This window comes from Cardiocondyla obscurior, linkage group LG21 (genome assembly GCF_019399895.1).
Source record: "Cardiocondyla obscurior isolate alpha-2009 linkage group LG21, Cobs3.1, whole genome shotgun sequence".
In the NCBI taxonomy this organism is placed as follows: domain Eukaryota; kingdom Metazoa; phylum Arthropoda; class Insecta; order Hymenoptera; family Formicidae; genus Cardiocondyla; species Cardiocondyla obscurior.
In genome coordinates, this window is record NC_091884.1 from 2,542,178 (window position 1) to 2,568,336 (window position 26,159).

General features: G+C 35.9%; 1 protein-coding gene across 6 annotated transcripts; it reads right to left on the reverse strand.

The window, feature by feature from the left end:
* Positions 1–9,060: 9,060 nt before the first annotated feature.
* Positions 9,061–26,035, reverse strand: LOC139110741 (uncharacterized). Of its 6 annotated transcripts, none has more exons than XM_070670733.1 (11): positions 25,852–26,035; positions 23,418–25,621; positions 22,079–22,768; positions 21,727–21,957; positions 21,275–21,651; positions 20,910–21,161; positions 20,648–20,828; positions 19,201–20,422; positions 18,435–18,968; positions 16,710–17,364; positions 9,061–9,167 (listed from the first exon to the last, which is right to left on the reverse strand). In XM_070670733.1, the coding sequence occupies exons 2-8, from the start codon at positions 25,545–25,547 to the stop codon at positions 20,390–20,392; spliced, it is 3,894 nt and encodes a 1,297-aa protein (XP_070526834.1). In that variant the 5' UTR covers positions 25,548–25,621; positions 25,852–26,035; the 3' UTR covers positions 9,061–9,167; positions 16,710–17,364; positions 18,435–18,968; positions 19,201–20,389. The 6 variants fall into 6 exon arrangements, with proteins under 6 accessions (XP_070526834.1, XP_070526835.1, XP_070526836.1 ...); XM_070670734.1 differs by having other exon boundaries at positions 18,435–18,541; positions 18,813–20,422; XM_070670735.1 differs by adding an exon at positions 9,671–9,738 and having other exon boundaries at positions 18,435–20,422.
* Between the last annotated feature and the right edge of the window lie 124 nt (positions 26,036–26,159).

Genomic DNA, 26,159 nt, shown 5'->3' on the forward strand with positions numbered 1-26,159 from the left:
TGAGCATCGAAGCTGCAACGTTCGCGATCGAGATCTTGCGAGTTAAAACTCCAGATCAAATTCGCGTAATGAACCGTGGCGACTTAAGCGTTAATTAATAATGTGTTCTCCGTTTCGTAGTTACATAGAAGCACCTCGGGAAGCACCTCGCTCGTCTTTTTCGTCGCGGCCGAGATTTTCTATTTCGTTTCAGTAAAGTAACGGCGGAGCAACTTTAAGGGGCAGGGGGAAAGGGGATGGGTGCTCGCTAGCGGCAGGTAGGCCGGCTCATTTTCGTACGTATTGCGTAGGGTTCGGGATTCAACGGCGGTAGGCGCGGGGAGCGCGGGGAGAAGGGGTGGAACGGTAGGCGCTAGCGTGCATGTGTTGGAATGTGCGTCCGGTCGACCGCAACCAAAACACGTGCACGGTACGATAAACAATACGCGCTCAATAAGACATTGAACAGAACATCGAGCAGAACAGAATATTAACTATGATCTTTCTGTTTCAGATAATACTCCACCATGAAAAAAGGAACAACCCGACATCCCGCGGACATCCTGAGAGGAGGAAGAGGCTCAGGAAGGGTATCCTGCGCCAGCGGAGCAACCCCAGAGTAAGTATCAATTTTACCTCGCAATAAAATGCTTTACATTTTTAATAACGTTCTTTTAATATTTTATTTGATTAGATTTAACATTTATAAAATCATTTTTTAATTTTTCTGTTACAGATCTCTGCTGCCGCGCAGTGTTCAGTAAAAAAAAGTACCGCACGCCGATATTTAATTATACGAATCGTAGCCGGTTCGTCGGTCGTTGCGGGAGTGCCGCCAGTTTTCGGACGTTTTCTTTTAAGATTGTATTTTTACGGGAGTGCCGAAAAAATCCCGCGCAAAAGTGTTAAGTAATTTTTCGCGAAAATAATTAATCCGGGCGCGTTCGCGAGTTTCTAGTGCGCGGAAGGATGGCTCGACACGCAAACTGAGAGGAGGAGCAGGCCCGGGGGGCATCCTGCATCGGCGGAGCAACTATTAGGTAAGAATCAATTTTTTAAAATAAAATATTAAAAAAAAAAAATACTTTTACCTTTTTTTTCATTAATTTTATAAATTAATTTAAGTGTCTACATTAATATTTTCTTTTGTATGTTACAGTCACCGGCAGAAATCCTCAACTCCGCTGACGCTCATGCAGACTGGTAAGTCGCATAATTTTTCTTTCGTACTTTGCAATAGTCTATTAAACCGATAACACGTCGTCGAATATAAATTACCCATTTAAAATGACGCGCACGAATTAGGAGCTTTCGAAAAATAGCGCACGCGAAACGAAAAAAAAAATGCTGAACACCGTTTTTCTCAGAAATAAATTCCGAACGACGTGGCGTGAAATAAAAATTATACAGAGAAAACGTACGTTTCTATAAATTATTAATTCGATTCGGCCGCGATTTAAAAGGCTATTTGAAAATACAATGTGGCATTGAAGCCTCGTACCACTAAGACTATTTACGTAATTTCACAAGTTATCCTACATTAAATCGTAATTGACATTTATTATCGCGTAATAATTTCAAACGGAAGTAGAAAAAGAATATTAAGCAATCGTAATACAAGTAATATATAAATGCGATATGTCGATTATTGAAATAAATGTAAAATCATACATGTAGTTCGTTATTAAAGCTGCCCAAGTGCGCGGCAAAGTTAATTTTTATTAATATGTATATTGAGATATGCAATCAGGCAACGATACGCAATTATCATTAGAAAAACAATTATTTCCATATGCAACTGAAGATACTCGACAAAGTAGGACGATCATGTACGTAATGCTCATTCGTATACAATTGAATTAATGTTGAAACAAACGTCAATTAATATTAAACACGAAAGTAGCAAATAAATATTTTATAACTAAGTACTTGGAAATAATAATTAATTACTTGTAAAATAATAATAATTACTTAGAATGCAAGCTTAAAAAAAAAAAAAAAAATTAATAAATTCAGACACAACAACTTGTTATTTATAAAAATTGCTTTGAGAAAAGTATATCTTCATATTAAATAAACTCGATTTTCGATTTTTACGGAATATAACGTGTTTACGATTAATAAATTAAACAGCCGCATTTAATTATTTCTAATAATACGCGTCTTTTAAATTAATTTTAAGCAAAACTAATGCTTTAAAAAGCAACAGCAGAAGTTATAGGAATAGCGATTCTCGGGACCTACGACAACATATCTCGTGCACATATTTTTCAAGACATAATAAGTAAAAAAATAAAATATAAATTATCGTTAATGGCACAAATAAACCTAATTAATAAATGTTGCGATCTAATACGCACCGTCTATTTCCTGTATCTGATTCATAAATACGAGAAACAAGATTTAATTTAAAAATCAATGTTAAAGTCACTTTTTCTGAGACAAGTGATATTCTTAAGAATAATTAAAGAATACTCAACAATGTGTAAATTATGTACAACTTGTCATTTTTTATTTATCACGATAACTTTACAGTAAATAATAAATTTATTAAAATATATTACAGTACCCAAAGTATTTATGTTCCGATACGAATCCACATTTGCGGATCAATTAAAGTGCAAAGAAAATCTCCATTAAACGGAGAGAAAAACATTCCGAGAAAATAAGATTTAAATATAAGCAAATTATTATTTCACAGTACATAAAAGACTTCTGGAAAAAAAAATTGGCGGCGCGTGTTCTTTAAATAATCATAAGTGTATTAAGAAATTATTTCTAAGACGCAAATAATTGACTTTGTCACTCACGCGCGCGATGTGTGATACTTTCCGCGAGATTCGATCTAATTCATGCGTCGAGGAAGACTGTTTTCTCGCGCACGCAAAAGTTTTCGCGTGCGATAATTCGAAAACATTGATCGTTATCAAGCAAATTGTTAGGAACAAAAATTGCCAGTCGACGCACGCGAGTACGTGAGCAGTGGCTTATTAAACAGTTCTACACGGACACTTGGTATTCCACAGTAATAAGCGCTATTTCTCGTATTATTCTCGTAATTATTTACAATCGCGGAGTTACGTAGAAAAAAAAAAAAAAAAATGTTAGAAAGAACTATTCCACGTGGAGTCTATCCAAGTATCGCTTCTCGCTCGCGGTGAACCGAATTCAAACTCCCTGTATTATTTAATATTAAAAAATTTTACATTATCTTTGTCTTTTTAATTTAACGTCCGAGTTCTTTTATTGCTCGCGAATAATTCACGGCGAATTAAATTTCCAGTTTGCGCATTATTAAAGCGTCTTTCAAAGGTCGCCGCTTCGCATTCCCCGTCGTTTTGACGATTCGTAAAAAAATAAAAAAGGCTCGCTAATCGGATATTAGATACAGTATTATCGTACACTTTGTTTTCGTAATGGAATTCGCCTATCGAGTCCCATTACAAATGCGGTTCAATACATTATCTCGCCAAAGGTCAGACTTTCTTTTTCCCGCGTGTCCGCACGCTATAAACGTTAACCCTTGAACCCGTTCGTAAAACCCGTATGAGTAAAAATGGAAAGCATGAAATAATAAGACTGAATCATTCAGAAGGTATATATATAAAAAATACGCGGCGGGAAATCTGTGCGCAGTTCGCAAAAAAAAAAATAATTAATTAATAAATCGGACGACAATTTTTATTTTAATCCGCGAATATTTCGAGGTCGCGTGAATTTTAAAATACGCTCCAAGTATCTGTGAATTATTAATACTTACGTAAAACCGGCGAGAGCATTCAGCAGCGTCGATTTCCCGGCACCAGACGGCCCCATTATAGCAACGAGCTCGCCGGACTTGAATTCGCCGCTGATACCGTGCAGAATTTCATTCTCGCCTAGAACAAGACGCACGTAATCATTATTACACGGTTACGTCACTTAATGCACGATGATTCAGTGTTAACTTGACGCGTTCCCGGGATAATTTTCTTTAACTTTATGACCGCGTGGGAGACGGAAAAAAAAGAAAAAAAAATTCAGCGCGTTATTGTGGAACACTGTAACATTTGCCACGTACTTTCGGTCCGTCAGCTGTAAGATTTATGTAACGAATAAGGGTCGTCAAGTAGCTAGCTCAAGGCTACCTTTGAGGTCATTGACTTTAAGATTGCACGATTGTCTTATTTGCACGCGACGACACGTGCGAAAAAAATGTAGAGAAGAAAAAAGGGGAATATAATCTGAGAAGGCAATAATCCGTGAAAGATAAAAAAATTAATTTTTCAATTATTATACCATTTATCAGCCTTACAAGGTTACGATTTTATAAAAGTACAAAAATTGAAATAATAAATTTATATATGCGACCTTTGGATAAATTTAGCTCTATTAATTTCCTCATGGATCGCATTGAAATACTGTAATTTACATAAGCGATAGAGAACGCGGTTTGTCCGTGGTGTAATAATTATGCAAGAATAATTTAATTTTTATTAATACAAATATTAATTCGAGATAATTATCTGCGACACATTGAGCGCCGGTGCGTTACAAATTAAAACAAATGTTAATATTCCTATTCAACATCTTTCTAAAGTTTGTACATAGCAGCACAAAGCACATCTGTTTCAGTGCATCAGGCAAGTGAGCTGCTGCTTTAAAAAAAAAAAAAAAATAAAAAATTTCTCCTTCTCGATTCTAATCTCCTTTCAAACGAATGTGTTTCGTAAAGAATTTCCATCGCAATCACTTTTTCCGCTCTTAAAAATGTTAAAGCTTGCGTAGACGAATAGCGTTTCTAGAATAATTCTGCCAACCTTGCATGCACGCGTCACGTCCAAACAAACCTTGAACTGCTTTCGCGATAAATTGATAACAGAATACGCTCATTCGAAACTAATCGCGTGGCGGCCGACGATCAAACCGCTATGTGACACACTAGGGGTGCGCGACTGCAGCCTAGTGCCCCTTTTTCTCGTGTCACCATTGGAAAGAGAAAGATAAAGTCAATGAGAAAGAGAAAGAGAAAGATACCGACTTATATTTCTCCTTAATCAGACTTTACGTAACGCGTCGCGCACAATGCTCGATTGCTGGCGTTCTATAAATAAGAGATAACCAATACTGCGTGGAAACTAAAGCGCGAAAACTGCAAACACGTGCTGCAGTCGAAGACACGAGCGTCCGGCCAGGGAAAGAATAGAGTTAATACGACGGTAAATTGTTCTATATATCTTTGAGAAAGATTAATCGAGATGTTATCGTGCTATCCTCGCGAGGCAACGAGTCTCTTCGTTTGCCTTAACATTTTACGAGCGAGAACGCAGAAGCGACGACGCTCTCCGCGCGCTTAAAAGGAAATGGAAAATTACATCGCGCTCAACCTTCATTCCGGATATCTCCGGCCGCATTGAAGCCCACGCTCGCGCGAAATGTCTTAAATGAACGCGCAAAGACGATATTTATGTCTCGAGTGACTAATCCTCTCGCTTTCATCCCGCGTCTCGATATCTCAAGTTATTCATTCGCAAATTATGAATGTCATGGCACGCATTAATAACTATCAGCTGGAGGCTCCGCTTTCTTTGTGCTCCGTGCACGGTCTTCGGAGGCTAAATCTCTATCCACGCACGCTCGAGTTTCGAGCGTTTCTCATTCGCGAGGTATCAGATTCGTTCAAGTGCACGAAAGACGCGAGACATTATATAATTCTTTCGCTTTCCACGAAATTGGAGGTCTCTGATTTGGAAGTAGGATGCCGTGATTTTATTTGATCGAAGGGTGGTTTTTAGCGACTTCGGTTTCGAGTAACGTCGTTTATTAATTGCCTTTATTTTTCGAGGCTCCCCTAACTGCGTATCGCGTGGCACGATTGTTAGTTCAATTAGCCGAAGAATGTGATGACGTCAAAATCACGCGAGGCACGTACATCGTCCGGTCGACCATTGTGTCTCGGCGCAAGTTAACGCGTTGTAAAATAATTTGTACATTGAACATTCTAACGAATATTACGTCTAATTTTTTGTTTCAATGTATCGCGAGTTTTCGCTAATGAACTACGCACACCGAAGTTCATTAGTAAAAAATATTAAGAAAAGAATCGAGCCTGCGTCACTAGCAAAATAGAAATTTCAATGTGCATAAAGTTTTTTCTGCGAGTACGACTTTAAGCTCGATGTTTGTCGAGGGCGATTTTGTTAACCATATATTTTTTTTTTTTTTTTAATTCTTTTTTTACGTAGTAGAATAATGAGTAACGCAACGTTTCGTAGAATTATTCGCCAAATCAGCTTTGAATTTCAAACGGAGGCACGTATTGTTCTACGTGACACCGTCTGTGACGCACAACTTCCTTTCGTAGAACATGAATAATACAAAACATTTTCACAGCGGATGCCCCATCGGTACTCTTGTGTTTTATACTTGATATAATAATACGTGCAATCGGCACGCACGCACGAACATCGTTTATTAAAATCGAGCCATGGCCTCGTTTCGGTCAATCGCTTAACGTACATATTTCGAAACAATAATACGTTTGTTAAAGATGTAAAAAAAAAAATAATACGTATTACAAAAAATGAGCAATTACTGACCACGTATGTAAAAAAAAAAAAAAAAAAAAAAAAAAAAAAAAAAAAAAACAAAAGAAAAAGAAAATAATACGTTTTTATTCCAATTTATTTCAAAACGCGCCTTCCCGTTCAGCAAATATTTGCTAAATCAATGAACCCACCGTTCGCTTAATTTCGCAATCCGAAACAATTGATTGCGACTGCAAATTTCACCACGGCAGTATATTTGCATAAACTTAATAAACGGCCGTCAATAATAATAAGATATACATCCTGCAAAAGCGCCGTCACGCCTTGCGTCCAATTATATAAAGAATTACACAGCGGCACTTCCTTCCACCGAGATAAATGCTGTCATCGCGGCATATTATAGCGAGACAGGTGATACTTCATTACAAACATTGATGAACAATAATTAATCGACACGCGTCAATTCCTACGAGAACAAAATTCAGATACGCATAGTTTAAAAAAAATTTTACGCGTTACTAAATTATTGTTTTTATTATTGTCAGAAAAAAACTCGCCGCCTAAAATTAAACGATAGGCTTTGACACATTGAGGTGTAAAAATGAGATATGCACGCTGCCCCGTCCTGTCTCTACAGCGGTAATTCATTTAAATTAATTTATTGCCGGCGTGACATAATGAAGAAATAATAAGCGCATTATAATTTTTATATTCACAATTGGAATTTTTTTTTTTCTTTCCACGGCGCAATTAATATCTGAATATTGATTTAATTTCAAATGCACGACGAGTCTTGATGTCCTCTTTTCCTTTCTCTTTCTCTCTTTATCTTTCTCTCGCTCTGTCTTTTCTCCATTCTCCACTCTTATGTTCATTGCGTTTAATTTGATAAAAAATTAATCAAAGGTTAATGTCTGCAAAACCTGTTGCGCTTTCTAAGAACGGCCGTTGTTTCATTAAACTGTTTTGCATGCCTTGCAACCGCTTTGAATATATTTTTGTCGACATTTTCGCGTTACGATATTATTATCGAAATTGCCAAGGTAATTGTTATTAATTACGAGCCCGCGTCTCGTGGAATTTTTGTACGTCGCATTTTCAGAAGGTGTCACGATACTTTCTCCATTTAAAACTTTCTTTCGCTTATCATATGGCTACGATATAAATACTTTCACTTCGTGTACGTCACTAATCCCATACGGTCATAAAGGCAATTAAGGCAATTATCAAGTTACTGTAAACGATTAATCTGTCACCGTGCGGGCGAAATATCAACGTGTACGCGATAATATTTTAAACTTATTGAAACGTTTCAATATAATTGTATTTTCACTTGACCGTAATTTTTAAGACCTTTTTTTTTCAAGGCTAAGCGAGGCCTTTCTGTTACCGTTGAATAATTCACAAGCAACAATCTGCTTTCACTTACAAGTCCAAAGAAAATGATTATAACAATTTATACCGTTTACGAAACTTCAAGTGAATTTTGTGAAATACATATATTCCATTACATATTTAAAAAGAAAAAAAAAACCGTGTCAGTATTATAATTAATTTTTGGCTAAGTAAATTTCTGATAAGCCTATATTAAGAAAAAAAAAAAAAATAGTCAACGATTCTGCTAAAAACCCAAGCATAAAATAATTAAACATCCCGCGCTGACTTATAATCAACGACTAAAACTATATACAAAGATAAACTAAGTACAAGTGCAATCTATAACTTTACGACGCGATAACCTAAGGATCAAACGATAATACAAAAAAAAAAAAATGTGTCACAGAAAAGAATGTTAAGGCTTTAAAAAAAAAAAACGTTACATTAAAATTAATACAAAAGGCAGAAAATTACGGACTCGGAATCGGTATTGTATTAATTCCTAATAAACAAGAAAAATCCGATAAAATAAAAAAAAAAGAAAAATGAGATTCAATTATAGGCTTATCAAAAATTATACTTATTTGACAAATAGAGATTTTATTGCCTCAATCGATTACGCGGCTCGTAAATTATTCTTCGCGTTTCCCCTTCCTCCCGTTTTAACAAGCTCATTTTGATTTTCCACTCGAAGAGAGAGAGACTGATTCATCGTCAGACTCGTCTATCGCGTCATTAGAGCCGCGAATGCGATTATGAACCCCGGCGTCGGTTATTATTAATATTTTTACTTCTTTCCGCCTTCTGACATACTTACGGATCGACATGTTGCGTAAACTCCATTCCTTGACGCGGTAGCGAATGTCGCGGAAGGACAGGTCGACCTGGGGCCTCTTCGGAAAGTAATGCTTCTCCCGTTGCAAGAAGTAATTGTTGTTGCCAATAATCGTCGGGCCATGCATGTCGTCCTGGCTGTTGCGGTCGAACTGACAGCAGCTCAGAGACGATCGCGAAGGCGAGCAGGGCGTTGGAGTGGTCATGGCGAACGGTGATAACGGCAGATAATGTACCGGTACGCGAGCACGTTCAACACGCAATAAAAGAAAAAGTAATAACAATAACTGGAGAAACTTATCACAGAAGTCTCGAGTATTATTTAGTTCGTCCACCGAATTAATTTTTCTTTTTTTTTTTTTTTTCTTAAACTCTCGGTCGTTGGCGTAAACCTTATCGTGCTCGTTATCGCCAGTCACAACGACTCTCGCATACCTTCTTCGCTTCGATCTGAAACAAGAAATCAGAAAGAGCTGTCAAAACAAATCGCAATTAAGATTAAACTTTGCCGAATCTTATTATGAGTACACAATTAAAAAAATTAATGACATTCGTTGACAATTAAATAATTTCGCGATATTCGTTATTAATTGAATAGATAATCTCGTAAAAACCGAGGTCAAAAAGCAGAAATTATTAACGGTATTTTTTTTGTAAACGTGACGACAATGTTATAAATAAATTCTCTTTCGATATATCGGGGTTTAAAATAAATTAATTAATTTACGAAGCTATCGGAGAAACAGGTTTTTGCCGTGCGGCATAATATTATTATACTACGTAATATCGACCACTAAACGATTTCGTTATCTTGTTAACTACTGACCCGGTCATACTAGAAGTTTTTTTTTTCAAATATATTTTATCCGTGTAAAAAAAAAAAAAAAAAAGAAACATGCTCGTAAGTAAAATATCGTCGATTTTATTATCTTCATATTAAAAATTAATTTCACCTCTGAATCGTAAAGTGCACGCGCAATCGTGGCGCCCATGACGCCGATCTATTCACAAAGATTTTACACTGCAAATAACAGATTATTAATTATCGTTATGACTTCGACGACGAGTATAATCAGTAATCAGAAGAGCTGATAAATGCAAAGTCGAAGGATAATCGCGGCAAAAAAAAAGAAAAGAGAAGAAAAATCCCGGTCTCTTTCGATCACAGGCTGTCGATTCGATCAAACTGCGTTGCGGAAGAAATGCACGCAAAGGGAAAATCCGTCCTCGGCATAAAAAACAAGATACCGAATTGTTTGCGCGTTGCGCCGCGTTTAATTTCGTTTTACGGCCGCATATTTATCTGTGGAACAGCCGGGACGGAAATTTTTGATTTAATTCTTTATGTTTTTTTTTTAATGCGATTCCGTTACATTGTAACGCTCGGACGAATGGGTTATTGGGCCTTTGATATCAGCGACTACGAAAATAGAATCGGCTCAGTGTCGAGGAAAACGCGGTCCCCTTGCTCCGCTTCGTAAATTGCGACCGAGAATTAATCTAATCTGTTTGTGCCACTAAAGAACAGATCGTAAATAAAATTGAACTGCCTATACATAGCGGTACTTAACAACTTTTCGAAGCTATAAAACGATTTCAGGTTTTTTTTTTTTTTTTTTTTCCTCCCCCTCGTAAAATTTATGTGACACTTGAATTTTTGTCTGAAAACATTTTCGCCAATACCACGATCAAACACGTTTAAAATGTATAATATCTTTTATCCGTTAATTAATTTCGATAGCATCAAATTGTTGCGATGATAAATGACTTGGACGTTTCTTGTTGCAATTAACGTTTTCCTTTTTTTTTTTCTTTTCATTTTTTTATACTTTTTTTCATTACTTAATATTTGTAATCCTTCTCGGCAATTATAACTAATAGGCTTCTTATATTCATTGTTCTTAGTTTTTCAGGCGGATATTTAACCTTTGCAACTCGTTATAAGGGAGTTACCATGAAATATGCGAGAAAAATATGAGAACCGACGTGATTGTAACCGTATAATGTGAAATTAATTAAATCCGTTAATGACCGATGATGAAAGAAGTGAATAGATTAAAAAGCAAAAGGCGAGACATATAATAACTATGTTTGGTTTGACATTTGCATTTCAGACGGCCTCGTTAAATAATTCACCTTGTTTTACACGTTGCAATAAAACACGCGGGCACAAAATGAAAATTCTATTTAAAACGATAGTCAAGTCATTTTTTCGTCATTTTTGCTAATAAAATATAACTTTTTTTGTTTCAGATAAAATCCAGAAAAAGTCCTTCGTCGAAGGAACATAGGGAGTGACCAGTGCTGAGAGGAGGAGGAGACCCAGGAAGGGTATCCTGCACCGGCAGAGCAATCCACTGGTAAGAATTAATTTTCTTTTATCTTTGCCGTGTTTAAAAAATTTATTTTTGTATTATTTAATTAAAAAATCAAAGACGCGTATAATTTTTTTTTCTAAATAATTATTGAGATCTCTACAATTTAATTTTTTTTCATTTGTCTGTTACAGATCATCTTGCCAACACTCTGCCGCTGGTGAGTGGCATGCTTTCATTTAGTAGTACTTATTAGCATTTCGGGTGGGAAAACATTTTTATATTACCCGCGGCACAATTATATTAATGTACAATATAAAATAAAATCTTAATACATCGCGCCGGTGACCGAAAATAATAAAACCTTTTAAAACTATATAAATAAATTAAAAAAAAAAAAAAAATTTGATATATTTTGTCTTAATTTCAGTTTCACATATCAATGTAAATTGCATACATTTGTATGGAATTTACGTCGATATTATTACAGCTCAGCACTTCTCTGGATTTTTATTTGAGCGAAATAAGATTTCTGCTTAGATAAAAATCCGAAGAAGAAAAGTGTCGTCACCGCCGATATTATTTAATTATACGAACCGTAGCCGGTTCGTCGGTCGTTTCGGGAGTTCCGCAAAGTATTCGGACGTCATTCTTTTATATAAAAATTTTGTAACGGGAGTGTCATGGACTATCGTGCGAAAGTGATCAATAAAAAATTAATTTTTGTGGCAGTAATTAATCGGGCGCGTTCGCGAGTTTCTAGTGCGCGGAAGGATGACTCGACACGCAAACTGAGAGGAGGAGCAGGCTCGGGACGAGCATCCTGCATCGGCGGAGCAACTTTTAGGTAAATATTAAATTTTTTTAATCAAATTAAAAAAAAAAAAAAATACTTCTACCTTTTTTTTCATTAATTTTATAAATTGATTAACGTGTCTACATTAATATTTTTCTTTGTATGTTACAGTCACCGGCAGAATTCCACAACTCCGCTGACGCTCATGCAGATCGGTGAGTCGCATGCTTTTTTTTCGTAGTTTGTTATTGGGGTCTCTCAAAAAATAGCGCGTTCATAGTTTCCTCCAGCAATTGCAAATTTCCGCGAGTAAAAATCGTTAAAATTATTTAAATAACCTTACTAAATTAAAAAAAAAAAAATGTATCGCGTATAAATTATACCATAACGAGTGCGTTTTTTTAAATTACGCTTATTTATAATCAAGTATCTACATTATTGCATGACCTGTGCAAAATGTAATGAACCCGGACAAAAGAGCAGCGCAAACAATCAATTTCTTTAAACATTTCGATAAACAATGCGTAATGCGAGCGTCACAGAAAAATGCGAGCGTGGCAATTTGTCAAACCGATAGAGCAGATCAAGTTTCATACATTGATTATGCGTATCAATACGTAGAAAAAAAAAAGAAAAGAAAAAATTAAATTTATCACAAACTGGCCTTCCGCGAATTAATTATTTTTTCGGCTTAGGAAAAACATGTTGTTCTCATGTTAATATTAAGTGCGCGAAATTCACCCGCGAGTTTATAATAAAAATTAATGCAATACAAGTATCGACCAAATGTACAAAAACGAATAGAAAAAAAAACATTTAATTATCATGATCATAAATCACGCGAAAATCGTTGCGGCACAAAGATTTCATTATTGCGCGCGCGTGTATATCTTTACCTGCAACTTTTTTTGGTCTTTATAAATTATCAGGTGTACGAATCAAACGAGGGCGTACGAAATCGGTAAATCTATTATGTCAGCGGTAGAATAAATCTAATTGCGCGATAATATATATCCGTCCGAGAGCATTTAGCGCAACATCCACGCGACCAACGACTGACAGAGACAAAGGTCGACAACAGGCTAAACTCTCATACATTCGTGCGTGCATAATCGCGCACGAGTGTGCTCTAAATTCTGCCGCGGGAAGCTATCTTTCGAAGACGCGAAAGTTCGTCTGTTGCTCTCAAGGTTATAACGATAAGCCCGTCGCGTTACTCAGCGCGCGAAATTGCGACATACTGTAGTAAATATACCTCGATAACGAGAATCAATCTTTGAAAAAAACCAGATGCACCTCTCGGTATATATTTTTTTTTTTTTTAATTCGTAGATATTAGATTTCTCGTGAGCGTGTGCTAATGTCAAAGGTCTGCCGCGTGCCGGAGGTTCGCCAACGAAATTCCATCAGACACCCTGAATTTTTTGCCGGAAATTCCAAGTTCGATTAATTAAAAATTTAACGTCCGCGTTTTCGAGAACTTTATTGCCCGTGCTTGTTCTTAAAATTAAAAAATGCTCACTCTTTCTTCGGCGCATCCGATGTTTACACGTAAATACGTAATCTTTGACACAAGTCGCGATTTCCACGTCAACGTGAGAAGTTACGTACTTCCTTCCATTCAAACGACGTGATTCGCGGATTCTCACGATTGTCGCGAGATAATGAGGGTATTTTGTTAATCAATTATACGCACGTGGAATATTTTTTCGTCAATCGTTATTTACACTCGCGTAAATTTTAATAACATATCGTGAGTCTTCGATCGGTGTCGTTACGAAAATTAATCACAGTAAAATAACGCGTCCACAACGGTAATGATCGATCGCACGTCGGCGATTTTTGTAACAAACGTGGTCTCATTCGAGACAAGAATTTCGTCATCGAAGGGTCATTTTATCCGGGAAAAAGACGAAAGTGCGAATTAACAACGTACGCGGAGAGAGATCGACGCGAGGCGAAACACCGAACGTTTGCTCGAGGCGGACGAGAATGTTTCGGCTCGCATTGGCCTTACATTACGTTCACATTGATTTTGAGTTCAACGAGCCGCGAATTTTACTACGACTTTTACTTTTACTTCGACCGTGAGTGCAAGCCGTTCATAAACGCGTTTATGCATCCGGCACGCGACTGGCGACCGGGACATTCGCGCGATCGACGACGTAAAAACTATCTTGTAAAAAAAAAAAGATAGGAAAAGAAAATTAGACGTAAATTACCCACTGTAACATACGTAGAATTACGCCGTGAAAAAAGAAAAAAAAAAATTCCGTACGTTCAGAGAAATTAAGAGTTGCACGAGAATTATTAATAATATACAAAAATATAATTTCTATCGGACGTGTAAAATTGCAGAATTTTTGTATATTCGCAAAATAATCAACGACTCTCTCGCGGCTATTATTTATGAACGTTTAGGGAATTTCTTAACAGTGCAATTTTGTTTATTAGAGCGGATAACCTACATGTGATTTTTATTACATTGCATCTCCGGTCGCAAAAGACACGAAAAACTAGACACCTCGTCGCCGAAGCGCTTGCGAAAGAAATTTTTTACGCGCCTCTTTTCCCTCTTTCTCTTTTCTGCGAATTATTTATTTAATTATTATCGCTCACGTGGATCAAATAATCATTGACGTACTTAATATATTATATCATCTCGATTCATTGTAAATGCGAGACGCGCGAAAGCTCCAACGATTATCGTTGTGCGCAAAAGATTGAATCACTGTCGTTATTATTTACGATAATAATGACGAGGATGACGCGCTTCTTTGTGTACGCCGACAACGAGATCGCGTATGTGTGGTCGAATGCGATAACGAGTGGATTTTTTTTTTATTTCAAATCGCCAATTTTCCTGCAACTCGATTGAGAAACCGCACGCGTTTAGATAATAAAAATGCAATTTGCAAATAAAATAATAATTAAATAAATAATAAATAAGTTAAAGAAAGTATTTGCTTTCTTTTACGTAGACAAGATATGTTGTTGAACGTTTAAAACAATGACAGAGTTAAACTTATTTTTTCTAAAAGATAAATAAAAAAAAAAAATTTTTTGTTTCAATTTCATTAAAATTAATGTAAGAAATTTAATGCAAGAAATTTTTTTATTGCAATTACCGTTATTGCTAAAAGCGAAAACATCCCCCTCGAGCGTAATCAATTAATCAATTTGCGCATTAATAACTCGACTGATTTACGGAACGAAACGAATATTAATTGCTGCTTGCGAAAAGCCGACTATTTAACAGAGAAAAAAGAAAATGGAACGTCAAACTTTATAAAACTCTTATCGTTCCGCGATAACTGTGAAGGCTACCGTATGCCGTTAAACGCACGAGTTGATACGAAACGCTTCTCGCTTATACGCGTCAGCCACAATTGTTAATTGTGTAAAAATAAAAAAAAAACTCACGTGCAAGTAGAGTGCAGCCTGTAAAAAAACCGAGTCGACTTCGTCACGAAACGGACGTGTTAATGAAGGAAAAAAAAAAAAAAAAAGAAAAAGCATCTGGAGAGGATCGCCTTTTAGCTTCCACGTTTTTCACGCGAAAGAAATATCACCGCTCCCTAATAGTAATACAAATAGAAATAGAATTAATAATAGAAATAATAGCCCGAAGAGGAGGGTTTGCGTTGCGTCGTAAAAAGCACCTTTGTGCCGCTTCAAAGCGAGTCGAAATAAGTGAAAGAGGAAGTGAGTCACGTCGAGACGTGGAAGTAGGCACAGAGGAACAGTCGAGCGAGGAACTGTCCCACTTTCACAAAATAATACATAGGTACATCGCCGCTCTTCAAATGTTTTACCGAGAGCCGTCGCGAGTGCGCTTGTTCATCTGTCTTTGCAGGCGGTCGCGATTCTCGTCGAAACGCGATTCCCTCGGCCCATCCAGCTCGCGTTTTTTACACGTTCCCTCGCCGCTATTTACCTCCTCGTATATTAAGTTTACTCTTCTTCGTCACTGTTCCACGAGCAGTCTCGGCGACATCTTATTAAACCGAGGAAATAAAAGCCGGACAGCTCGAAACCCGTTCGTTTTGCAAATCAAACGTGCGCTCGCGATTCGAAAGGCGGAAGCAAGTTTCTTTTTCCCTACCTTCTTTTTTTTTTCTTCTTCCCTTTTCTCTCTCTCTCTGTCTCCCTCAGTTTCTTGGAAACCAGTTCGCGAACGTGAAACGCGCATCGTGAAATTACTTTATCGGCTGCGGTTTCATTGCCGCCATTCGACCTTGTTGATTTTACGACGGGGATAATTGTGAGAGTCGAACGCCCGCGAAACTGTTTGCCGCGGGAATAAACGGCTCGCTGTCGACGGTACAGCTGCGGTAAAATGCATCGCGAGGCTTTCTAACGGTACGAGGCGTCGTCGAGCACTTCCTAATCTCGCCGTTACTCGCCACAGGCTTTGATCGTCGCGCGACTTCACTCGGATGCCCGCGCATCCTCCGCGGTGTCAAGGTTCGCGGGCGGGGGATGAAACCTTCGAGGTTATACGAGCACCCCGCTTTGCCGTCCCCGTTGGTCATCGGTTTCGGGCCCGGCGTGGAAACGGCCGCGCTCTGCTCGACGACTTAATCGCGAGCGCAATTATAATTCCGCCAATCATTTCCGACGCGCGGACTGAACGTAGCGGGCAACGATACGGATCTAAGGCTTTATAAAGCGCATGACGCAACGCAGGCGTGCCAAAACGGTGGGGCAGTATTTTTAGAACTCGATCTGTCAAATCGTCCGAATTTGTCTATGCGCGTTAAATAATCCCGTATAATTACGTACACGATTTATCGACATACGCAACACAATGCGCGGCACCCGCTCGGAATATTTCAGCTGAATGCGTTTCGGATCGAAATACAGGATTAACCTACATACCTTTTTTATTTCCTTCCTTTCCTTCTCCTTTCCTCCACCGTAGTCGTCAGAGGGCACACACTTCCAAGGGGGGACACACGCGAAAACTATTGTTACGAGAGCGTAGCGGCCGGCTTTGCGGATTCGATCTGTCGGGAAGCCGATCGATGCGAGGGGGGTGCGAAACCGTGCGGCCGTTGAAGATAAACGGAGAGTCACTTTTACGTTCCCGTGCAAGCGCGGCCGTTGAGGCAGGCGGTTTTTGAGGCCGGGGCAACACGCCGGCCGAGTGGAGGTTCCGTTTGTCCTATCGGCTGCTGCTGGGGGAGCGACGTGACCGTCATAGCTCGCCGTAAGTTCGCCGACGACTGTCCCGTGTACGGCTGACTCGGGAGTGCCAGCGGACTGAACTTAGCGACGTTGGCGTTCCGCTTTCGCGCAGCCACAGACCGCGAACGAACGGATGTTGGCGCGTATCGTGGCTCGCTCTGGACATCGGAGTCCAATCCCGCCGACGCCGATTAAACTTCCGACGTAGATTAAGGGGCGACTTTGACCGCCACACCGCGACGACGAACTTAATCTTCTTTTCGCGGTGGTGTAGACGCCGCGGTAAAATTCCAAGCCGCGCACAAGCTCGACTTGCTGCCGAGCCGCGTTGCCAACTGATCCATAGCTGTGTAACATAAGAAGATTGCGTTAGTTTTTTGTTCTAACTTTTTTTTTTTTAATACATTTTACGCGCCAAGAATTAAAATGGAAAACCCGTCGATAAGAATAGATATAAAATGTAGGAAAGAAATGTGTAGGTAGTCGTTTATTCTAATAATAAAACAGTTAATTATTTCTCGTTAAAATAGGATATTATTTAATAAATTATATTAATCGAATCTCGGAGGGGATTATCTCGAACTAGTCTAGCAGTTTCCTGAGAAAATCGACCGTCGTAGATTCCCGGTAACGTGTTCTTTCTGTTATATACGCTCGCAGCAAACCTCGCATTACGGTAAATTGCCCTCGTGTCTGCACGGTAGATTTTTTTTTCTTTTTTTTTTAAATACGTGATTGAGGTAATTCAGCATAATTGTTTAATACCGTTGCAACAATCGGCTATCTCGAGCCTTTGCGCTTGAATTATCTCCATCCGATGGATTTGCCCCGATAATTTTGTCAATCTTTTTTTTTTAATATTAGTATCTTATCTTCGCTTCTCGTCAACATTAAACTTGCATGAAGATTCAGCAGAATATTAAAATACGGGCGATCTCGCAGTAACGTTAAATATGGAAGTTGCATAATTACATGAGAATTTACGACACGAAATGCCAGAGCATTCTCCGATGTTTTTTCTTTATTAATCTCAACCGTTCCGTTTGATTAGCATTGAAATTTTTTTCCCTTTTTTTTCCCCCCGTACTAAACTCGATGTATCCTTATGATAGAGTCCTACGGCGTGTACTGATTATGCGAGAATTTGCATGGAGAAATGAAGAGAAGGGCTTCAAGGCGTGCGCGCCGATTATCCGCCAATTTAATACGATTTTGCTTTCGTTGCATTACCTTTCGGAACGGCGAATAATTTCGTACAATTTGCCCGCGAGCAACGTCACAGGCATGCCGATTACACACATGGCTCATTCTAAATATCAAACAGTCGTAGACGAAAAATTCCAATCGGCGAATGGTTTTTTTTTAATTAGACAGATTTGTATAATTAGTCTATTATCTATTAATGTATTCACATACGCGTTATTCGCCATCCTCTTCCTTATCTTCTTTTTTCGAATAATCCAGAATCCGAACACGACCGTGATCTCTTGAAATACGAGTGGCTTTATCTTGACGTGCCTCTCCTGAAAAGCGACACAAAGGCAAGAGATGTGGTTTTAAGACAGAAAGAAAGAAAGAAAGGGAAGACTTGGAATTCTGGCTGTTCTTTTAAGACAATCGTTCACTGTTTTGAACGCCTTCGATCAAGCGAAAGATGTTTATATTGGCCGGCGCGATAAATGTAAATTTTTCATATTTTTTTATTAATCCGGAATGGAAGGTCGGGAAATGACCGATCGTCTCCAATCGGTTCCTTCGTTAATTGACAAGTGGACGTTTAATTTTATCACGTACCCGACATTGTTCTGAAAAAAACCGGCTCTTCCTACGTCGACGAACGCACACAAGGACGTGTTTTCCCCCTCATTTTTTTTCTCCGTCTTTGTCCAGCTTCTTTTATGGATTATTTTATCTCGGGATCGCGTTTCTCTCTTTCTAGTCTTCTTCACCCTGAAAGCATATAAAAAAACTTGTATTATCGTTACGTATTAAAATTTTATATTGACTGAATGCATTGAACCGTTGCGTATCAAAATTTTAATACAATAATAATGACGCACTTGTAAAGATAATCTGTATCTATTCATTGTAAGCGAAGTAATAATTAAGTATATGACAACCAAAAATAATGGCTGTGAAATACTTCTGAACTCTACAATTACTTAAAAAGATAAAAGCTTACCTTTCAGATATTATTCTTAAATTTAGACCACACATCTTTCAAAATGTTTAACAAAAAAAGAGATGACGTTTCGAAGCACCTGCAGCATCAAATAGATTATAGCTTCTGTCGCATTTTTTTATTCACAAAATATCACACAAAGTCTTTTGCATCTTATGCAAAGCTGCAAAAATAAAAAATGTTAAATCTTTCATTCAAGTAACTGCTCCGCTTTCAGATTCAAGCTGTATAGAGACACTCATTATGTCACAAAATTCCGTTTTTGATATCGTGTGTAAACTTTGGTCTTTATCTTGTTCTTATCATTACGTAGTGACAAGAAATTAACATTGATCCAAAGTATAAAGTTTATTTCCGTATTTTCCATTAATTTCTGATCTGCTCGTCACCTAAGAATTAATCGAAGAGATGAATACAATTAACATGATATTCTGTTCGAAAATCAGCGTCACTCAAAACCTTAATCTATTTCCAATAATTCTTAGTCCATGAAATAAAAATAATGATAATTATTCAGCTAATCAACAATCGCCAACGAGTTTGATGTCGACTTGTGTAATCATTTTGTATAACAGATAATTCGTTAGACATAACATAAAGACATATATAAAAAGGAATATATAATAGTATAAGCTGCTTTAATAAAATAGGAACAAATATATTTCTCATAGATACTCATAAAACATATTTTCTGGTTTATCGCATTGTATAAAAAACATTGAACCATAAAATTAAAACAGCGATTATTTATTATGTATGATAACGTTTTATAGCTGTATAATAAATTGAGAAATTGGCAGTATAATTAATTCTTTATACTTAAGTTTCCTTCTTTTTTTACGATATTAAAAAAAAAAAACAAAAAAAAACAACCGATTGTAAGAGTTTTACTTTTACTTTATCTTACAATAAATGTTAATGTCCAAATCCTCAATTTAAGACTTATGTAAATACCTTTCTGTGCTTTGTACTTTTCTTCTTATAATAATATATATGAACGCATACTATAGAACAAGACTAGCAATGAACAATAGGTTAGTAAACTATAAATGAGAAGAATTTTTTTAAATGACAAATTTCTATCCAAATATGAAATGCATTAAATAACATTTGAAATAAGAACAAATATAAAGACAAAAAATACATACTGCTTTCAATATAAAATTAAATTAATAGTAACATAAACTTGTCATTGAAACTGCCTTGCAATCCTATTGTGTTCCTGAAAAAGTTTTAAATATTTATATATGATTAAAGATTCATAAAAGATAGCTTAAAATATGAATATTATATGTATACATATAGTGATTTATAAAATATATAATATTGTATATTATATTAAAAATTATATTATGTGTATATTATATTAAAAATTATATTTTTTAGACACATAATATTCATACTTAAACTAGTATATACATCTATTTAAATATCTAGACTGATATACCATTGCATGGTTTATGATATCATCATGAGGCCCCTTACTTTTAGGCGGTAACTTTGGGAGAAGTGCTTTGACATTTATGTCAATGTTAGGATCTTTTTCTTTGATGTGCTTTATAGTTTCCTCACAAACTTTGATTACACCTTCGGCGTTCAAGCGACGATCGTCACTCCATAATGGACAGCTATATTTAAAAATAAAAACATAAGGTAAAATAATGTTAATTCAATCAAACAATATCGCATTGTACATTATTAAAACTTACAGATTTGATTTTTCTGCTCCTTGGCCTTGAAAATGTTTATAATCAGTTACTGGTTTATCGCAAATGTAACACATTTGAGCACCACATATACAAGTCATTTTATTACAGCCTTCTTCCTTGAAAAACATTCGGCTACATTTATAACATTTTCGTACCAAAGCTTCAGTCATTTTCTCTTCCAAATACAAACGCGCAAATTCGGATTTCTTCTCGTTGCACTTCAACGGTATATGATTAAGTTCCTTACATAATCTAATATCAAAACAATTTATTAGCAAATATGTCGTATTAATTTTTAAATATTTTTATCAAGTGCCGAGTTAATATTTTAAAATGTAATATATACGCATCAGTTTTATACTTACCGGCAAGATTCTTTCATGCATTCTGGATTGAAGCATTTGAAAATTTTATCTTCGGCTGGTGGTATAGATGCAAAATGACAAAATGGGCACGACACTAAACCTTCGACTCCAGCGGCTATTACTTCCGCTTCTTGCCGCTTGCAAAGTAGAATACTAAATTTAGTTGGTGGTAATACTCGCTGAAGCACGGATAAAGGAAATTCCGAACCGCATTTTATTAAGCAATCCACCCGCGTATTTCCATCTCCTAATACTATATCAATACTCCGTACTATACACAAATTACAAAATATATGGCCATCTTCACATGTGGAGCACTTTAATGGCATACATTCGTTATCGTAGCAACATTGACATTCGAGCAGTTCATTATTTGCCTAAAAAAAAAAAAAATTTTGTTAATAATTTATTTTAAAAACTACTTTCTACATCTATTTTAGAACATTTCGTACTTTAAGCTTATTAAATTCTTCTCTTTCTTTTATTTTTTTATCATCCAGATATTTTGCAAGTTCTACTTTATGCTGAACAAAAGCACATTCTTGAAGAAACGGTATATCCTCTGTTGGTGCCATTTTGTTAGAACGTTTAGTTTTCATATCCGAGTTTAAGCTTTCTAAAGTCTTGGCAGTTAAACTGAGATTATTCAAACAGTTACTATATGCCTTTACTAACGTGTTCACCTGAAAAAATATATTTAATTGCAGTAAAGTATTTAATGGATTAAAAACGTATTACTTATAAATAAATTAAAATATATATTATATGCATATCGTAAAAAAAAAAAATTAAAAAAATAATTACCTTTAATTTAGAGAAATAATATTTAAGGAAATCAATTGCATGAGGATTGAATTGGCAAATCCTCTTTTCGTTTTCAAAATGTTCAAATGGGTCTGGAAATATTTCTAAGAATTTTTCCACATGAAAATCTGTAGTGTACTGTTTCTGTTGTTCTGTAATTTTCTTTTTAGTCAAATACTGCTCTCTCGTTGGATAGTCCGGGTTCTCTAATTTTGACTGAACAAATTCATTATACTTTGCGTGATCACCTTGCATCTCCTCGACAGCTTGTCTCAAATATACAGGATCTGCTTCAGGGAATAACATTAATAAATCGGCATATTGCTCATTTATATCATAAGGCAGATTGAGCTCTTCCACCACTTGCACTGGCTGGACTTCTTTGAAATTCTCTTGCTTACAGTTTAGCAATATATCGATTAAACGCTCCCACAATGCTTCACTATTCATTAATTCAGGACGTTTAGAAACTTCATAACACAATCGTTTAATATAAGCAGTTTTTATAGACGGAAACATAGGTATTAATTGAATGTATAGTTTTGTGGCTTTTTCATTCAATATTATTTCCTTATTTTCCACTGTTTTTACGTTGCTTTCAGTGTTCACATTTATTTGTGCCGTTTTAGAATTAGAATTATCTGACTTTTTTGATGTTACTGGACATGGCTTTGACGTTACTTCAACTGGCTGAAAAAAAATTAATTTTTTTATATTAATAACGAAACTGAAATTATACTCCTTACATATATATGTGTGTGTGGCTGTATATAAAATACAAATTAAAATTAAAAGTATTATTATCAGCAAAAAAAATTTTATAAAACGATCATAGAAATTACAAAAGCAAGAATAAATAAAAAATAAATAAACCTTTGGCTTAATAATTCTTTTGGATCTTAAAATCATTATATCTAATTTGTACAGCACAAATTCCGTTGTAATAAAAAACTAGATTAACACTAAACGTTAAACGAAATGACACGAATACGTCTGTAATGTGCGAAGCGAAGGAACAAAGTCGTTTAATAGGAATATAAATATTATCTTTGTAAGAAATTTCGGTTAATAAGAGTTCGAAATTTATATGTAACGTCAACAGCACATTCGAGAATTATAAGGTTTGTTCTTTCCAGCAGCTCTGCTGAACTGGTGCGGTAAGTTAGGATAAAAAAAAGTATTTTTTTTTTTATTACTCTTAACTTGTTGCATTACTGTGCTCTAGTTCAGCATGGAAAAAACAAACCTATGTATAAAAAAAAGTTTCTTTTCCTTCGTCTATTATTATATTTTCTATCCCGTAATTATCAACAAAACTAAAAGTATTATAAGTTTTTACCTGCTTTCCATCTTCTCTATTGCTAACTTGAGATGTACTTGTGCTGGGTTTTTGAACAGAATTGCTGATAACATTTAGATTATTTTGATACGAAGAACCTTGAGCGAGCGTCGCTGAATTTGACGCTGCATTGTAAAATGGTTCGGTCACTTTTCTAGTATGAATATTGACTTGATTAGCGTTTTGAGTTTCCATTTTCCTCGACGAAGTTGGCACAGAGAAAGAATGTGACCGAAACATGCGACCATTCGCATCACAAGATGCTGTTTTGTTATTTGACGATACGATGCGACTGTTCATGTCTCGAGATGCTATTTTGTATTTCGATGACGCGTTTGGTAACCTCGATAAAGAGAAATTTTGTATACTATCATTAAAATTTGTATTAGATACCTTTTTTTTATCTTTTATTCGCCATGTAGCTCCGGTAAATGAAGTTCTAATATAATGTAGTTTTGACGGCGATAAAATAGGATTTGACGATTTATATATTTTATCGTTTTGGCAAGGTCGTACGACGTCTTCAAATACAAACTTGGGTGGTCGTAACAATTTCGTAGCAGACGATTCTGCATTATCGACAACGAAAAAATTACTTTTAGTCTTTACTTTCGGATATGGTTGCTCCCACTCCTTCAAATAAGATTCAGCTTTTAGTGATTTAAAAGTCTTTAAATTCCTTAGCACAAAAGATTCATTAACATTGTCGTCGTATTCAATATTCATAGGTTCGTCCTGTATAACTTCATCCAATTTTGACATTTTTACTGGAATTAAACTTTGTTGATTCATATTATTGTTTGTATCATTCAGAACAGCAGCATTATTTGAAACGGCTGTTTCCGGTAAATTTTGATTTATTACATTAACTTTACTTCTTGTTGATAACTCATGTGGTTTATTTTCTAATATTCTCATTTTAATATTGCCAACTTTTTCACATGTCCCATGCTGTTCTTCCCCTTCCATATTAATTTTTGCATCAAGATTAATTTCACATTCCTCCAAAGATTCCTTATCTGAAGATTTTCGTTTTCCTACAACCAGAGGCACTGGTCTTTGCGTGGGTAACAAATCCCATAACGTTAGTTCAACGCGATTTTTTGCCAATTGATTTGCAGAAAGTGTTTTGTAAATCAAATAATTACTAAATCTAGGTAAAAGAGCCTGTATTTGCTTTGCTTCTTTTAGCAGATTGCCTGAAGTGGAGGAAGTACTTGCACAATTTAAGGATTTATCATCAGAATCTTTACTGCATCCTGGTAGGGGATTCTGGAATATTTCTTCAGTGTATGAAAGAGTGTTATAAGGCTTGTAAAGATTAGAATTTTCTTCAACTTTTATTTCAGGTTTATTTTGAATTTTGCTACTACCAGCTGTAGCTGAAACTTGATTTGTTAAATTTATTAATGACTCAGAAGAAGTCTCATTAGTTTGTAGAGATGAATTAAATATTATACCATCAAAATTTGCTGGTACAGTATTGTCAGATGAAGTGTTACTTAAATCACAAGCAGCATCATCAGAAATATAACTAAGATTTCTTACACTCTCAAAATCTGATGAAAGATCAATTATTTCGCTATTTGACGAATCTGCAGAAATATTCAGATAATTAGGTCCAAGTACAAACGGCATAGAATCCTTCCCTGATAAATCTTCATGCATTGTGGTTTCAGGAACATTTTCCTTTTTTTCATTTATGATAGGACTTGAACTCTTTAATGTTATTTTCTTATGCATTGTCATATCAATAGGCATCTGTTTTTCTTCAGACATGGTTTCATTTGTAGAATTCAAATTTTCAAACGTTAGGTTATTATGTATCGTCATGTCGACAGCATTTTCTTCATATTCCATATTAGTATGCAACCTCTGCAATATTGACTTTTCATGCATTGTGGTTTTCATAGCATTATACCCTTTTATATGTGAAATAGGAATCAAATTTGGCAATGTTACATTTTTATGTGCTTTTACCTCAATATTCTCAGTAGCATTTTGCTCTGTAACTTTCATGTTAGGATACAAACTCTGCAGTGTCGAGTTTTCCATTGTGGTTTCAATATCATTTTGCATTTCTTTATCCATAATAGGGTTCAAATGTGGCAATGCTGAGTTCTTATCCATTGTAGTTTCAATAGTATTGTGCTTTGGTCAATTTAGCTCCTTACGTAAACAGACATAATGTTGCACTATAAGTCCTATATATTTAAAACTTTAAATTAGAAAACCAATATAAATTATAAAAGCAAAAGCACATAAATATTTTTTAATTTATAAAATATTTTATATAAATTATATGGATGTAAAAAATAAAGAAAGTCGGAACGAGAATTAAACTTGGCGAACACGTGTGCCCCAAAAAGATAATTAACGAGCGAATTTACGGAAAGAAGCGAGAAAAAAAAAATATTATCTTCCTGATAGTTACCTGAAACATGTCGTTCTGATAACATGTCATTTATAATTGCAGCAAGCTTATCTCATTTTAATCACGTATAAGAAAAATTCATTTCAAGACGTAAAAATTATCTTTCTTTTACAAGGAAACAACTAAACTAGATTCTTGTTCTAACGTGACTCACGTATACATACGCTAGGTTGTTTCGGTTCTGTATGATCCTGTAGTATGAAAGAAAAAGATGATAACGCAAGAGCTCTTTAGCGACTATTGGTTCTTACACTTAGATCTAACGAATTGCATTTAACTAATAGTTCATGACTCCCCGCGATTGGATC

What these genes read in the sequence shown, in the direction of transcription:
- LOC139110741 (XM_070670736.1), bottom strand. Translation starts at nt 25,547, where the DNA reads ATGGATAAGAACTCAGCATTGCCACATTTGAACCCTATTATGGATAAA. An exon ending in GGAGCAGAAAAATCAAATCT is followed by an intron (nt 20,829 to 20,909) that starts GTAAGTTTTAAT and finishes TTTTAAATATAG; the next exon opens with CTGTCCATTATGGAGTGACG. An exon ending in ATATCATAAACCATGCAATG is followed by an intron (nt 20,423 to 20,647) that starts GTATATCAGTCT and finishes AAACTTTTTCAG; the next exon opens with GAACACAATAGGATTGCAAG.